This window comes from Numenius arquata, chromosome 10, assembly GCF_964106895.1.
Source record: "Numenius arquata chromosome 10, bNumArq3.hap1.1, whole genome shotgun sequence".
NCBI classification, from domain to species: Eukaryota; Metazoa; Chordata; class Aves; order Charadriiformes; family Scolopacidae; genus Numenius; species Numenius arquata.
The window spans coordinates 48,143,438-48,160,853 of NC_133585.1; the positions used below are offsets into that span (position 1 = coordinate 48,143,438).

Genomic DNA, 17,416 nt, shown 5'->3' on the forward strand with positions numbered 1-17,416 from the left:
CTGCCAAGTAAAGCTGGCATTGTTTTTCACTAATATGTGCCTTGTTATCTCTTTTGTTACACTTGGTTACTAACCTTAATGTTTTTCCTTTTAGTGTTATTTTTTAAGTAGCAGAAACTAATTTTCTTCTCTTTTTTACTCTTTATTATAAAAGTTAAAAAATTGATGTTCAAAATTATTTCTTTTAACTGACAAGGAAAGCATACTGAAATTTACTAATCATGTATGAAGATGATTTGTATTTGGTTTTGATTTTTTTCCCCCATCTAATCTGAACAGTTTACTACCTCTTCTTGAAATAAATGACCTGTCCCATTTGTTGTGACATCATCTCAGCACAAAAAGATTCTGAGACCTACTTGTACTCCTTCAATCTTACTGAGTCAGAGCAAGTTAAGTTAATTTTTTTGTGACTATGTCTTAGTAATCTGCAAGAAAAACTCATATCTATCTGGTTTCTTTCAACAGTGCTTCTAATCAGCTTTGCTTATTGAATGAAAACTGTAGTCACCATTAACTACTATTAAAATATAGTCATTCCATCACAGATACCTTCCTCTAAGGAGAACAAGAGGATGAAACTCACATTTCCCAATTTGAACTAATGGCCAGATCTCAGAGTCTGATGACCATAGCTACTCCCTTGTTCTCTCCCTGAGATTCCGTTGGTTTACATCCTGCCCTTCCTCTGGCTTCCCCATCTCCCTTCCTCTTTGCCATTTACTATCGAAAAGAAAACACTAGCCTTATATTTTCTTTTTTCATTACATTTGTTTACCTGGCAACAATTTTGCTACCTGTGAAACATTATTTGCTCCAGAGATAGCCATTGTAAATTTAATTTCAAAGTTATGATCATATTTTGTAGATTAAATGTTATCTTCACTATTGAACTGGAATATGGTGTCCAGTTCTGGGCCCCTCAGTACAGGAAAAATGCTCACTTACGTGAGCAAGTCCAGGAAAGGGCCACAAAGATGATGAAAGGACTGGAGCATCTCTCATCTCTCATCCTCTCCATGGAGGAAAGGCTGAGAGAGCTGGGACTGTTTCACCTGGAGAAGAGAAGGCTCGGGGGCATCTTATCAATGTGTGTAGATACCTGATAGGAGGAAGTGAAGAAGGAGGAGAGAGACTTTCTTAGTAGTGCCCTCTGACAGGACAAGAGGCAATGGGCTCAAATTAAAAACCAGCAAATTCAGTCTGAAGACAAGAGGAGGCTTCTTACTGGGAGGGTGGCCAAACTCTGGAACCCAGAGGGGCTGTAGAGTCTCCATCTGTGAAGATATTCAAAACCCAACTGGACATGGTCTGGGCAACCCGCTCTAGCAGCTTGCTTGAGCAAAGGGGTTGGATTAGATGGTATCAAGAAGTGCTTTCCAATCACCACCATTCTGTGATTTTGTCAAGTTTCCAGGTTTTATATCGTACTTTAATGTTTCGAAATAACGTATTTGTTAAAGTTTTGGAAGCGCATTTATTTGTTCATTGTTTCTAAATTTGGGCTCCTTTTCATGGGAAGAGAGTATTAAAGATAAATAGCTTTACTTGAAAACTGCCGAGTCAAAACTCAGTGATTATTAGTGAAAATTGCTACATTTTTTAAAAAAGTACACGAGGGCAGCTATTACGTTTCAGATTACAAGTTTCTTATATAACAGATAGTATGAATCTTATTAGTATCATCTTTATGCTTTCTTTTGTATAGCCACAATTTATTTTTTAATGTTTTTTGCTTTTCCCGAACTGCCACAATTTAAACAAATCTGTTATCTAGAAAAAATTCTCTTGGCTGCTTGAGAATTGGAAAAGTGAACCCAAAACCCAGCTAAGATTAAAAATAAACAAAACTTATTTTCATGATGTATTTGGTTTGTCTGACTCAAACATGAAAGTGATGTCTTTTTGTTGGCAGTCTTTAAACTGGGAAGTTGGCTAACTCCATTAAAGCAGCTGGCTGAAAGAATCCTTTCAGTGAGGTTGTTCATTGCCACGTGCAAAAAGAATTCTCTAAGGTTTCATTTCATGGCTCAATACTATTGAGCCGAGTTTTCGCTCACACACAAATTTCAAGTGTCATGAAATCTTGACAGATTTTAACAGTTATGCATGAAAGAATTAATGTTTCTGTATTCTTTCAATGTTAGTAGCAATTATTAGCTGCTTCTTTGCTTCTTCATTATTTGTTTATTCAGGAAATGTTGGTAGAAAATGTGGGAATTAGAAAAAAGTATGCCAGATTGGTAAACAGTAGTACATTCACTTTATCCTTTAAAGTTTAAAAGATGCATTGAGTTTTAAAACAAGACATCACTATGCTGGTAATGTACATTCTTCATTTGGCTGCTGCTTTTCCCTTTGTAGTAGTAAGAAAAAGGTTGTCACTTCTTTCTAGATCTTGAAATGCAATGCTGTGTTTCTCTATAAAGTGAATTTTTAATACCTCTGATGAGAAAATATGAATTTCCATTGCATTTCTATACTTGCTTTTACATAGTGATTCTACCCTGTTTGCTGGATGATTTCCATATAAAGATCTGCTGTTTTTTTCCAGAGCTGTAGGTACACAGTTAGGACATGGGTAAGAAGGACTTGTGAAGGTGTCAGATACTCTGTTTCAGTTATATTATAAAGCAAAATTAAATTCAGTAAAATCTGTGCAATGTTACTGATTACATACTATAGTGAATGTTGCTATTACATACATAGTATGCCCAAAGTTTTAATAATATTTTAAATAAGTAGTTCAAGTCCTAACAGGTGCTTACTACGTCTTAGTACTAACACAATGGAAGTCAGTGTAATAATACAGGACTACAATGTTACATCAGTAAAACAATTGTAAAAAAAAAAAAGCAGTTTCATTATTTTTGTACTTAATTTTATTTCTATGTGTTTTCTAACAGCCAAAATATTTAGCAACAGATCAGAACAGCTGAAATGGGTTAGATTTAACACTTTCTGAAGACATTAGAAACTCACGCTAAGCAAGCTCCTTAGAAGAAGGATGCATTATTTCCAAACCAAGTCCCAAACCAAGTTCTGAGGCTCCTTAGAGTTGGTTGATGGGTGCCATCTTACCGAGTCCATCGTGTCTTATACCATGAGTAAAGTTTCCTTTTGGAAATTAAAGGAAAAAAACGCTGTATTTTGACACAGACCTTGTTGAATTCCAGGCTGCAGAATAGCGAATAAAAATTTGAGCAGGCTTTTAAAAACTGAGAAGCATTCCTTCATGAAAGAAGTAGCCCACATAACTCTGATATTCTTTTTGCCTTATGAAATGAGGATTTCTAGATCTGTCGGACTCATTTGCCCAAGCTAGTTCCAGACTGCAGCGTTTGAGGTGAAATGGTTGTGTGGTCCAGAGCATGTGGAGACACTGGGTGCTGTCTGAATACAGAGCCAACCCCAGTCAAACTCCAGCACAGCATGGCATCACCGCCTATGTTCTTGTTCCAGGAGCATTTTAGTCCTCAACAGTTTAGCTGCACCCTGCCAAGACAGAGATCTGGTCTATCTAAACTGGAATATATCCAAATCCACAGAGCTGACTTGACATCCCAATGCAATTTTCCCATTAGTAGGAATGCAGTAGAAAATACTTGGTGACCCACGTTCAAGCTGATCCAGAGGTGATACACACTGATGGCTGCTCAGTCAGGGTTAGGCTTAGGTCACTGTCACTCAGACAGGCTGTTTTCTCTGGTCTGGAGCAAATGCATAGAGCTGACCTCCAAAAAGTCCCTGTGGGTAAGCACCTAGCAGAGAACAGTGAAAGAACACGCGTGGATATGATGGTGCTTGTTCTATTATACACTTCTCTGACTTTCAGGCTATTACTACTCAGAAACTTTGAGACATTTATGTTATGATGACAATATGACTGCTATTCAGTGTTGTTGTTAGTTGGTTCCCCTTTCTTTTGTCTTGGAGAGCTATCTTCAAGAAATAGTCATGGAAATCATGTACGTGTTGGTTGAAAGGGACCTCTGAAGATCATATACTCCAGTCTTCCTCTTAAAGCAGGATTATCACCAACACTGGATCTGGTCTTCCATGTCTTTGTCTTGTGCAAGTGTTTGAAAACTCCATGGATGGAGATTGCATAGTCTCTCTGGGCAGTAACAGAAGTGCAGTTGTTGGTAACATCCAGTCTGAACCTCCCATGACTCCCATGAAAAAGTAATACTGAATAATAGTTAGGTATAAATTTAATTTTGAGGTAGCATTTAATCATCCATAAAAACATGCTGGTCTTTTAAATATCTGCTTTTAGTTCTCTTTGAAATTTAACAACTTTGATTTCCTTCCCAGGAGTGACAGAACTGTCGTCATTTGCAACTGAGAAGGAAGGTTTATGTAATATATAATGGTATTTATCCCCACATCAGCCTGATAATCACTGCTTCAAGCAACTGGGTGTAAGTTACACACATAATAATTTGGCAATTATGTTGAATTATATCAATATTGGGACTTTCCTGTGAAGTGCAACGGTTATCAAAAAGTCATCACAGAAATGAATGTATGTCAGCTGTAGAATAAATATTGCAGAGTACACAAACAAAAATAATTTCAAATAAGAAATCTCTAGAGGTTCCTTCCAACTCTGAGAATTCTGTGATTCCATGATTCCGTGAAGAGCATGGAAAAACTTTATTTAAACAGAAATCTTTTTTTGTTAAATGGATATGAAAGCAGTAATTTATGTGGGGCTATCAACATGCTAGACATTGTGCAGCCTGTAATGCAAGGTTTTTGCTTCTGAAGAGTTTGAATATCTCTGAGGACTGTAGGACTGCATAATTTACACAGTCGAATAACTTTGTCTGCATGAGGAATCCTGGTAAGACAATCTATTTAGCTAGATATCTAATTATACCACATAAAAAGAGCATATATCTAAACACATTACGATTTAACAATAAAGTTTAGCATTTTCTCAAGTTATCATCACAGTTTGCATCCATGTGTATAAGTGCAGCAAAGATTGTTGAGAAAATAGAGAAGGATTGTGCAAAACAAAACATCCAACCACAATCAAAGAATTAGGGATTTTTGAGCATACAGAATGCTATAGCTCCTATAAATACATTCTTTTTTCTTTTTAATCCTTTTCTGAATTAATTATGGCACAACATTATAAAGCAATGAGTTTTCATACTCCTTTATGATGTTTTTTAGCCTATAATTTGCATGATAAACTGTGTTGTGTGAGTTTATTGAATAAGACATGGGAAATAATCATTTCTCTTCCTTTTCCTCTTCCCTTTTTCCTTCTATTTGGGCCTTTATAGAATTTGCCCTATAGCTTTCTCTTTCTGTTCTCCTTCCCAAATTGAAAAATTCTACTCTTTCCTCATGCAGAAGATGCTCCAGGCTGCTGGTATCTATTCTTGTAACCCTTTCCTGACAGAAATAGAGTCAGCAGAAATGATCAGGTACTTATAAAAAAAAAAAAAGTGCAGGGTAGTTTGACATTTTTGTCAAGACAAGGCAGAGGAACCTAAAGACAAGGATATTGAAGCAGTGTTAGTAGAGTTAGGGAGGACAGAGTTATTAAGAAGACATAGAAGCAGAAGAGATGTAACTGAGGAATTAAGAGCTTTCCATTACTAAGAGGAACCTTATTGCTCTCTACAACTTATTGCCCTCTACAACTACCTGAAAGGAGGTTGTAGAGAGGTGGGGGTCGGTCTCTTCTCCCAAGTCACGGGCGACAGGACTAGAGGAAACGGCCTGAAGTTGCACCAGGGGAGGTTCAGGCTGGATATTAGGAAAAATTTTTTCACTGAAAGATTATCAGACATTGGAATGGGCTGCCCAGGGAAGTGGTTGAGGCACCATCCCTGGAAGTGTTCCAAAGACAGGCTGACGTGGTGCCGGGAGACATGGTTTAGTGATGGTGTTGCATTTTATTGTTTTGTGGGTGTTTATTTTTGTCAGTTAGGTTGATGGTTGGACAAGATGATCTTGAAGGTCCCTTCCAACCTAGAAGATTCTGTGATTCTGTGAACAACGTGAAGTAAACTGCACAATGAGTTTACTGTTGTAATTAAATATAGTTGGATAGATAGAGTATATTGACTGTTGTAAACCGAACAGTCATTGGAGTATGCGGTGATGAGCTGTAAACATGGCTTTGGGTGTGAAGATACAAGAAGAAAGGTAAGGAACAGTAAGGTACGAGAGGCTGTGGTGAAGTTGAAAGATTTCTTCAGTTCTTTCATTTCTCTCTTTGGTAGACACTAACCAATATTTCTAATGAACATCCATTTTCATCAAGTTTTTATGTCATTCATCTGAGAAATAAAACACATTTGAATGTAATGTGTCATATTTCTTTTCTTTTGCAGTTACAGTAAATCTTTATTATACAGAGTAAGATTAAAAGTTACAGAAAATATTTTCATTATCAAAAGAATTTCAGTTGTTAAGCAAATCATTTGTTGTACAGGACATAAATCTTAACCGTTATTATAGGAATTAGCAGTTCCCATGAACCTGATAATCTTTCTTATTATTACTATTAAACTTAGTTAACTTTGATGCTGATAAAATTCACACACCTAAGTAAAAATGGAAATGGCTTTTCAGTTTGTTAATATGAATTCCCAAGGTAGAGTTTAATGTGACAGCTGTGTAGGTGGATATAAGATGTTGATTGAGAAGGAAAAAGAAATCTGATTGGTTACAAAGAAAAAGACAAAACTTTTCTGTAGCATTAAAATGACACCTATTATGAAAGACATTTCCTGTCCTACAGAGTGAATTTAGATGAAGTGTATTAAGTGCCTCTTTGATGTAAGAAAACAACAAAAGAACAAATTTAAATGGGAGATGTCTTTCTGTCTGTCAGTCGGGCTCACGCAAAGTCACTGAGCGTAGGAACCTGAAATTTTGAGGCAAAGTCAGTAGAACAATTCTCATTTAGCTCTTGGTGGTAAGACTCTATCAGTCGTGCATAATGGAATCAAATTGTGTTCCCCAGAGATTACGTAAAAGGAAGACACAACAACAACTAAAGCAGTGAGATAAGGTTTTTGTATGCTTGATCTTAAGGATAAAAAAGGGAAGACCACCACCGTGGAAAAAGACCTAAAAGCAAAAAATTATAGCATATTTAAGCATGCTTCTTAATTAACTATGGAAATCGGTGCCCAAAGCAGCAAATCATACTGCATGTTTTGTGTTCTTTACTTGTGTTACCCACCAATACTCTCTGTTCACCTTGTAGGCTCTGCTGGCTCTTCTGGAGGCTGTAGCAAAGCATAAAGAGATGATAGCTAAAAAAAATCAAGGATTCCTTCCATTACCTCATTCTCCTTCTGCTTCACCTCAAAATAATTCATAATATGACCTTTTAAGAAAGATACTAAATTCTCTTAGATGTGAGATATACAGGGACTTTAAATTTACAGCTGGGCATTTGTCAGTGCAACATCCAACATAATTCTCTTTCATCAGCTAGTTGAATAATACTGGATTTGGTGAATTACCTTCAAATGCGGCATGTGTCCTCCGTATGAAATTACCAGCTCTGTAGTTCAGTGATTTTCAACAATTTTCCATTTCTGGCTCTAAAATTTTCCAATGGAAGCGCAGACCCCTGCAAAGCAAATTTAGCTGTCGGCTGCTCAGGCAATGGCTGCATTTTTATTTCTTAGCAAATACCTGACTACTAGTCCACAGACCAAGAGGCATTCACTGACTGCAGGCTGACGACAACAGCGTTTTTAAGGGTTTCTTCAGGCATCAATCAATAACGTTAACAGTTGTTTTAATTGTTAAGAAGCATATTTGAGTGGCTAAAAGATGCAGAAACATAATCCAGCATTAAACGTTTTACCTTTTGGATCCACAGACAGTTTTTACTGAATTGAATAGTCCTCGAGTGCATTCAGCTAAGAATAAATTGAGTTTATTAAAAGTCTGCACGTGTCTTTAATAATGAAGGAAAGTATAATGCCAGCCTAGAGTCATATTGATGATGATTTATGATATAGAAAAAGAATGTGTGATATTGTTAGAAAGATTTATAGGGGCTTAGAGAAAAGGAGAGAGATAGCGTGTGTGGGTGCTGAAGGATCAAATGCGTGCTAACTAACAGATGAGACAACGTACTAAAACAAGTCTAGTGTTTGAAATAAAGTGCTTGAAAATAAGGTAAATGTTTGGAGTAATGTGTTATAATAGAGAAAATGAGGTAGCGTCATAAATACTTATAAGTAGCTCAAATAGAGTTTGTTTTAGGCATTGTATCTGTGTTTAAAAGTTAAGAAATGAAGCTATTAAGAAAAATTTGTTCAATCATTGGGGTGGTTGAATCAAGGGTTATTAAGCATTGGAATGGGCTGCCCAGGGAAATGGTTGAGGCACCATCCCTGGAAATACTTAAAAGACGGGTTGACATAGTGCTTAGTGACATGGTTTAGTGATGTTTTTTTATCAGAGTTAGGTTGATGGTTGGACTAGATGATCTGAAAGGTCCCTTCCAACCTAGACAATTCTATGATTCTATGATTTTAATGTCTGGTATGCTTAACATTAAGGAAACTGAAGTACTGTTATATATTTACCTGTTCTGGAGATGTGTATATTTCGGCGATTTGTATGTCTCTAAGCAATAAAAAGTTAGAGACAAATTATAAAATGTAAATAAGGTTAGAAAAAAATATTTATTTGGTACAGTGACAAACCACACTATAATAATTTGTGAGATGGACAGGACTAACCCTAAAACGCCATCAGATGTAATTTACAAAACCAGAAGGTCATAAATAATAAATGTAAAAATCATCTTCCCAGAGTTAGTTTTGGGTGATTCTAAAAGATTATGCCAATATGAATAATTAGGATGTAAATTAGGCTGAAACCCCCTGAATGTTTGATTAGTGATTTAGCACAAACTTAGTCAGGTATCTTTATGCTACTTTGTTGTATTTGAATTAAAATGGATTTCAAACTCTTTCTCTTCCCCTGAGGCTTTTGTATGGCCTTTCCATTCTCCACTGTCTAAGAGCATCATAAAAGGGACAGTTCCATCAGGTTATCTCTGGATTTGAAAGACAGTCTCATAAATGGAAGCTGAAGCTAACCAAATGAATAATAAAGAAACTTTTTCACTATCAGAGATTCTATATTAGTATCAAATTGGTTCTCTGCTCTGTTAAAATGATGAGAAAGCATCAAAAAGGAAAGTGGTGTAGTTTGGTTGGCATTTATATGGTTGAAATGCAAACTTCCAGCTACCTCACTGTTCTGAATTGCATATTTCAAGGAGTTGAGGGGAACTCCAGTGCCAAGATTCATGTAATAATTCCTAAACTTCTTGAAAAGCCATGTGGTATAGCTGAAGCCAGAAGGTTTTAAGATGAAAGAATGTTCAGGGTTATTGTGATTATCAGTACAACTGAAATTTAGGCCATTAAAAATACTGAAATACATCTTGATTGTGTGCAATTCATGCTTAAATTCAATTCATATTCAAATAAACAATTTTCAGACTATCATCCACTTTTGTAACTTCGGAATTAGGAGTCATCCTTCCTCACTGAGACAAGACATACAGTGAATGGTATCTTAAACGAGCCTTGTTCCTCAGCCTTCAAGGCCTGTTGAACCGTCCACTGGGATGATTATGGTTTAATTGAAAAGTGATTGCACATCGATTAGCATAAGTGGAATATTAGAATCGTTGCTCATTGTTTCCTAAACTAAAGCAGCAATGTATTAAAAAAAAAACCAAACATGAGGCATGTTTCATTGCAGAACCATACTATTTGTCTTGATTAGTTTCTTCAACCTGTGATAAAAAAATCAGATCCTCAAGCTGGGAAAAGTGGCTAATACCTTGTTTTCAAGAACCGCACATAGCCGAAGAATATTTCCTAAATAGGATGACTGGATGCGTGTTATGCTCAGATATTTCAAATATAAATTGAAAATTAAATCCAACCTGAAATGGTTCAGATAAAGAAGCTGTAATATGGTCGGTATTGCTGAAATTGTAGCAGGTATTTTAGAGGTTTAAGCATTAGTAGGAAAAAGTTAAGAGAAATATCTCTCTCAGTAAGCAAAATATACCCCTCTCATAAGGGACCAGCAAAGAATTTCTCATGTTCTAAACATCACCCCCCAGCCAAAACCAAAAGCCTAAAAAGAGAAGACAAAACACCGTAGATTTTCCTGTTGATCATATTACTCCTTCACAAAAAAATAGTATGTGCTTTTCTTTGTTCCATGTATGATAAGGTGAACCGGAAGTTTCTAAAGTTTGTGTGATAATCGATCCCCATTTTAGTTAACAGTAAACTGAGGACAGACTTGAGTGGATGAATATTTTGTTCCTTAATTTTTTCTTGCTCATGTGTTGTTAAGTAACTGCATGATCTGCAACTAAAAGGTAGTTGTTTCTTTATGTGTATAATGCTAATGCCAGGTTTTGTATTCTTGGCAGAAATCCAGCAGAATATGAATGAGACCACCAAACATTTTTCACAAACGTAACCGAGTGTTTGCCAACCTATTTTCTCTCCTTCTTTTATTCTCCACTCACTACTAATTAGGACTAAATTTGTAAAGATATAAATTATATATATATATATATATCACATTAATAAACTTATGAACTATCAGGTTTTCTTCCTTTTGGACTTTCTGTCTGGAATTAACAGTTATTATTTTTTCTATTAAAGTACGCTAATAAAAAGTATCCAGAATTTACTAATAATCACTTTCATTTTGTGAAGTATCTTTCATTCTGGACTTTACTGATCCAATCCTTTTTGGGTTGGTTTTTATTTTGGGCTTAGCAGTGTGGTTTTTATTAATACTCCTGATCAGCATCTTGATTTTTGCAGGGTTAAATATTATGCTCTGTTACTGCTGATCATTTTCTGAATAACCTTACACATTTTGATGATCACTGTGTTTTTCATCCTACTTTAAAACTGTTTTTCTTCATGTATCAAAACATTCAGAACCTTTTCAAAAGCACTGACTAAATAATATATGTTTTCAATTTCTATGAAAAGCATGTACCAGCTGGGAAAAGGAGCAGCAGAAGTTTAATATGTAAAAGTGAAATCATTCCAAATTTGAGAAGACACATAACTGGATTTACACAGAAAAAAAAATTGCTATAGACGGATACATTTATATCAGAAAACATGAGCATCTGAATTTAAAACATTTGCTAGCCATAGTTTATCTGAGTGCCACATTCCTCTCATCTTTTAAGAATAGTTTCATAATGCATAGTGAGGGAGATGAACGGGAATTAAAAAATAAGTACATCTTCTGGTGCCATCTCATTTTTTGCAGATGGATAATTGTCCAAGTAGCCACTTGCCAAAACTTTACATTCTGCATTGCTAGAGAAATATGGTACTGAAAAATATTATTTTCAGAGCTAGGACTGTTGCTTTCTTTTGTAGAATGTCAGAATAATGTAAAGACATAACCTACAATGTTAGAAGCAAAAAATAATAACTTAAGGTATATATTCTGTGGTAAAAAGCTAATGATTTCCTTGAAATCACAACTCTGTAAGACTGAATTTTTGCTTCGACATCACAGAGCAAGTGACATGCTTGGTGTGAAGTTATGAAGCTGATGTCATTGAAGCTAAAAGGGAACCAGTGGGGCTGAAAGCTCGACAATGAGGACTAAAGTTAGAAAGCAACAACTGAAGCAAAAATAGTGACAATGTGAGGAAAGCTTTAGGGGTAATGATGTGAGACTCCAAAAGAGAGGTAAAAAAAAATCAGCACGGTTCAGCTGGTTACAAATCTAAAATTCTCAGTTGCGGAGCAAACAGTTACTTTTGTGAGACTGTTCTTCCTGATGGTAAGAAAAGTGAATTAAACTCACGGTCTGGCAAGAAAATAAGAGCTAGATTACAGAATGGTTGTCTGCCAAATGTTTTTTTAGCACGTGGTTGGTTGGTTTGTTTCTTTCTCAGAAGCAACCAGGTAAGGGAAATAGCAAAGCACCACATTATGTGCAATATCACGTGAGATAATCAAGCAAATAAATTCCATTTAGAAAGCAGTCCAAAACCTCTGCAAAAAGCAGCACTTCCCTGAGAGGCTCTGGTGAGTTACCCTCGCATCTCAGGGCTGTTTTTTTTTTTTTGCAATGACTCAGTTAAACTAGTTTAGTAGCACAGGAGGTTCCCAGTCTCTTACGCTCATGAATATGAATCTTAAGAGGCAAAATTTTTAGAAAGTAATTTTTGCCTTCCCTTCAAATTTACATCGTCTCATGGATTGCAGGTTTTTTTCCACAATATTTTGTGAATTCTTTTTTTTAAATATTTTGTCAAGTCCAGTAAGAAGCTTCTAGAAAACTTTAATATAACCATTTGTTTGTAAGAGTGACCCTTTGCATTATTCCTTATGCGCGTGTATGAGAAAGCCATTTGGGCTACTAGTGTCTTTTCAATGAGTGTCTAATTTAGGACTGTAGGTAGATGTCTGTATCAAAGAGGTGGTGCTAGAACTTCTATTTCCTTGATGTTGCCTGTTGGGTGAGATGGACATCTGCTTCCTTTCAGCATCGGTGTTTGCCTTTGTTAATCCTGATCTGTGGTCTTATCACTCTGTGAACAAACAATTTCTGCACAATATGCTGTTAATTTCAGAGAGTTAAAAGAGGCCTAGCTAAAAGTAATATTACTGTACAAAAAGTTGGTTCTATTTTACCTCAAACCAGGACATTCTGTTATTCTTCATTTGACTTTTCTCATTCTATGTTTATGAAGTTTAGAAGTCTCAAATCTGAATCAGGCTACTAATCTCTGATGAAGTGTGATGATGTTAGTGTTGACATGTTTAAATCCTTTTGCTCAGGGTCAGCTTAATTGAAAGCGTATAACGGAATTTTCAGATGTCTTTGGGCATTTTGGTCTAATTTTGAACATTTCTAATACAAAATGTTAATATGCATATTGATAGGATTAGTGCAAGTATAATGTTCCAGGATGCAGATATTGTTTATGGATGTGGCATGTTTGAAGTATCTCCCGTGCATTATCTCTGTGTGTAAACAGAAACATCTTCTCATTCTTAAAGTTTGTAGTCATTCTGCTACCTAGCCCTGGCGTAAGTAACGGTTAAAAATCCAACCTTATTCAAGAATCAGTTAACTCCGGTGAAGTTTGTATTTCCTGAAATTGTGAGATATCGCTCCCATGATGCACTCCTGCTGCAGTATGGCGTTCAGCCTCCTCTTCAGAACATATGTTATGCACAGTAGTAACCATTCCTTTTTGTTGATACAGTTTCAAATAAACAATTAAGTAAATGGTTTAAGATCTTGCTAAATTAGTTAAAATGTTTTATCATTATGTACTTGTTCACATTTGTAACAGTTATAATGAGACAATAAATCACTGGAAGAGACTGAGGACTTTGCCTCTGAGATGTTTCTCTGCTAAACTATTAAGCAATATGACACTAAAGAGGGAGCTAATGTCTTATCTAAAAGCAGAGGAAGATAAAGCAGTCCAACTGCTTCAGTTTGCATCAAATAACCAATGAATTGTGTGCAATAACACGGAATGATTTCTGGTTCTTACAATTTTCATTTTATAAAATTCTTTACTACCGATACACAGAATATTGTAAGATATTGGGGAATGGCTGTTTCCATAACTGTCCAAAACTTGTGTGTGCTACTTGATGACTTGTCCTATAAAGCTTTTTGAACCTTCTTTCCTTTTTTGTCTAGAATGCACTAAGGAAAATCTTACAACACATTTTTGCCAGAGGTGAGTGTATCAGTACAGTAGAGATTGCGATATGCAATTTTATATATAAACACTTTCTTTCATTTTATGGACTCGAAAGCTTTAGTCTGTAGATGTACCTTTGTGGCTTTCTGAGGTATCCACACATCTGCTGTTTTCCTTGACAATGGCGATACAGATGCTGCTATCACCATGGGAATGGTGCTCCTGAATGAAGCTGCTACTTCCAAAGGGGATGTTGGAAAAAGGAGAAGTAAGTTATTTAGTACAACCAAGAGAATGTTTAGACAATTAAAAGACATTGAGAAATGACAACTGAATATCTGATTAAGTTTTCAGAAGGTCTCTACCTTAAAAGAATTTTTACACTTTGTGAGGTGGAGGAGAGTATAAAAATTCTGTTGATAAAACTGCATTCACATGAAGTTCTAACAGTAAAAAAATGTTTTAAGAGTACTCAGCCAAGTATCTCCACTACATAGTACTGCATAAATGCTTTTTGGCTCTTGAATTATATTGAAAGTCAGCAACATAAAAAACATCAAAAATTGTTTTCAAAATTAATTTAGGCATTTAAGATGGTTAAGATGACAACTTCCAAAGGAGTGTGAAAATTCTTTTACTTGGTACACTTTGCCAATATCATGTCTCCAGAAGAAGGTGAAAGCCAACAGTAGATGTAGTATAGCACATATCCTAATCTGTAACATCTAAAAATTCTTAGCCTGAAGTGCAAGTTTTATGTTTTTTCTGAATGTTGTTGTCATTCAGAATATTTGCAAGATTCTTTGGCAATGAGTTGCATAAATACACGATATGAGAATATTTTATCCAGATTTAAACTTCCTAACTCTTATGTCGAACAAACTTTTACTGAGCATGACATAGGTTGAAACAAATATGCTCATTTACCTTTGTACCTTTCATAATATGTTTTTTCATATCCCCTGCCACTTTTTTTTTCTCATATAAAGTGTTGAAGACCTTTGAAAGATACCAGACTTCCTATGCTGCTTCCCCTTTCTTTCTAGATCAGTTCTTTAGCTTCTTCTATGACATACACAGTGTTGCAGATAGGGCTCGCCAACTGATTTCTGTAAAAGCATCCTATAATTCTTCATAGTAGCTGGTTTAATGTTGGCTATAGATCTCTATAGTGATTTGAGGGTCTCCTTCATTGAGCTGTAGATGTATAATTTAATTCTGAATATTTTTTACAGTATGTAGCTTTAATACTGATATGAAAGAGACAGTGACATGAGTTTAACTGGAATATGATTTTAGATCATGATTGAGATCTGGGTCCGTGAACACGGACACAGCAAAATGACAGTGGTCTGCAGGACAAATTCAGACTGTCTTCTGCTTGTGGCCATTACATGAATTCTTTCCGTGTACCCGCCTTGCACTTTGCAATTTATTCATCCATGCTTTGAAATCTTATTTGTGCGTGGTGATTTCTTTATAATGAAGTGTGTTTATAAGATTTGTACTTGGCTAGTTTTCTCAAAATAACTGCAGAAATTTTATATTTCAATTGACGTATGTCAGTTTCCACATGGTCGGATTTAATGAAAAAATGCGACATTGTCAGTTTGCCTGGCTTCATGGTTGCTCATCCTTTGCTCAAAGCGGGCACACTTTTGAAGCATGAATATTGCAATTAAAAAGCAAAGGTTTGGCTAAAGTATGAATAATATAAGAAGAGAAGCTTTTAAAATCAAAGTAGTTCACTAGAACCAAAACATTCTCTAATGTAGACAAGCTGCATCTCAATTTTATGGATCACCTTGTAGCGTGTTACCTTTTATTTTTATTTATTTACATGCAATTGAGTGAGCTATCATGATCAAAAAGATTTTATGCTATTATTACACAGGGTGCCAACTGGTGTTCCAAATTTTATTTGTTAATTTAAGCATTTACGTTGCTAATTTGTTCTTTGCCTGAAAAGGCTCAAAGCGCTTGCATCTGGATGCTATCAGAAGGTCTGCATCATTGTTATTTATGTTCGAAACCTAAAGATTTATATTGCTTTCAAGTTCAGGTAAAAAGTGGTTTGGCTACCAGCCTTGGAACTTAAAACAGTGAAATGTTTTAGCCACTAGGAACTAGATAAAGTAATTACTAAACTGCCTTTGCTGTTACTTCAGCCTTAGATGGTTGGCTAGAGACAACATGATGCCAGGATCATGGGATCAATATCAAGGGATATTTTTCTAAATGTAATTTGTTTTCTAAAAAGAATAAGCAAATACCTGAAATTGCATTGCTTGATATGTATAATTTACAGGGTTATTAAATCCATTATCTGCAGTAAGGTGTTTGCATCCACATACATTTGAGTTGCAAATTGCTGCTCTTTTTTCTTGAAAATACATTCACACTGACAAGTTATTTTTCCTGAATTACCATAAATATTGTTTCCATATATGTTTGAAGTCCTGACAGAAGATAGTGGGCATCAGTAGTCAAGGCAGTAGCATTTTTGTATTTGTGTCAAAATTCTCCATAAATGATTGACATAAATAATATTCTTTGTAGAGATTCCAGTTTTAAATCTTTTACGTGCTAATAAACAAAGTTATTTTCTTTCCAGTAATATGTCTGGTAGGCCTGGGTCTGGTGGTCTTTTTCTTCAGCTTCCTGTTGTCGATATTCCGCTCCAAATACCATGGCTACCCATACAGGTAATCTCTCACTAAGTTCTCATCTTACAGATTTTAATAGATTTGCATAAGTTTAAGAATAGCTTTCAGGTAAACAAACTTTAATTTTTACCAATTAAGTCTATGGGAGCTGGAAGAAGCAGGAAGAAAGGTGATTAATTCAAGCAAACCAAAAAGAGGTGGAAATCTAATGTTGTTAACATGACTGTTAATGCAGACTAGTTAAATGGGTTTGAGCACAGACATGTGGCATACACAGTGCCCCTTGAAAAATGCAGAAGAAAATATGTGCTTGTGTTTATAAACCTTTATTAGATATTTCTTTTTGTGTCTTCATAACTAAGATGTACATAAGACAAGGCACAAAACCACCAAACCAGTGTACAGTGCTAAGCTATGATTTATCCCTAAAAGTACCCTCTTCTTTTGTCAGCCACACCAGAGAGGAAAGAAAGGGTTGTACTCTTAATTATATATACAGCTGTCAATTAAACATCAGAAAAAATAGTAAAGAAAATACAGTTCTTGTCTTTTGTAGGTAGATGCTTTCAGCTGGGAGGTCACCTACAGAGGTAGTCTAGACTTCTGATTCACATCTTCTTGCTGATGTGTAACATATACGTTTTTAGTAGCCTGTCAGGAACTGTTGGCCCATAGCATGCTCTTGTGGTCCTGTTACCATTTTCAGATATACATGAGGAAGCCTAGCTAGAGGAAAAGGAAAGGTGCAGTTAAGCAAATCTTCAGTGCTATAGTAATGATGGACTAGGCTACTGAGGTAAAAGCGATACAGTGACATTTCCCAAGTCATCAAGTTTGTGGAATAAAACAGACACCTGTTGATTTTTCTCTCCCAAAGCTTTGTTTTGGAGGAAGGTGAAATATTTTTAATGGGGAAGAGTCCTTTTCCTGTTGTTATATTCTCCAGGACTAACAATTTTGTTCCATTGACTTTTGATGCTATTTGAAACTGTGCTGTTCTTCCCATTGC

The 17,416-nt window shown here is 35.6% G+C and overlaps 1 protein-coding gene across 1 annotated transcript in view; it reads left to right on the forward strand.

The window, feature by feature from the left end:
* TUSC3 (tumor suppressor candidate 3) overlaps nt 1–16,450 on the forward strand; it is a 117,189-nt gene extending 100,739 nt beyond the window's left edge. The window contains exons 8-9 of the mRNA XM_074155016.1: nt 13,935–14,009; nt 16,356–16,450. Coding sequence (XP_074011117.1) covers nt 13,935–14,009; nt 16,356–16,450 — 170 coding nt within the window. The remainder of the gene's footprint in view (nt 1–13,934; nt 14,010–16,355) is intronic.
* Nucleotides 16,451–17,416: the final 966 nt, after the last annotated feature.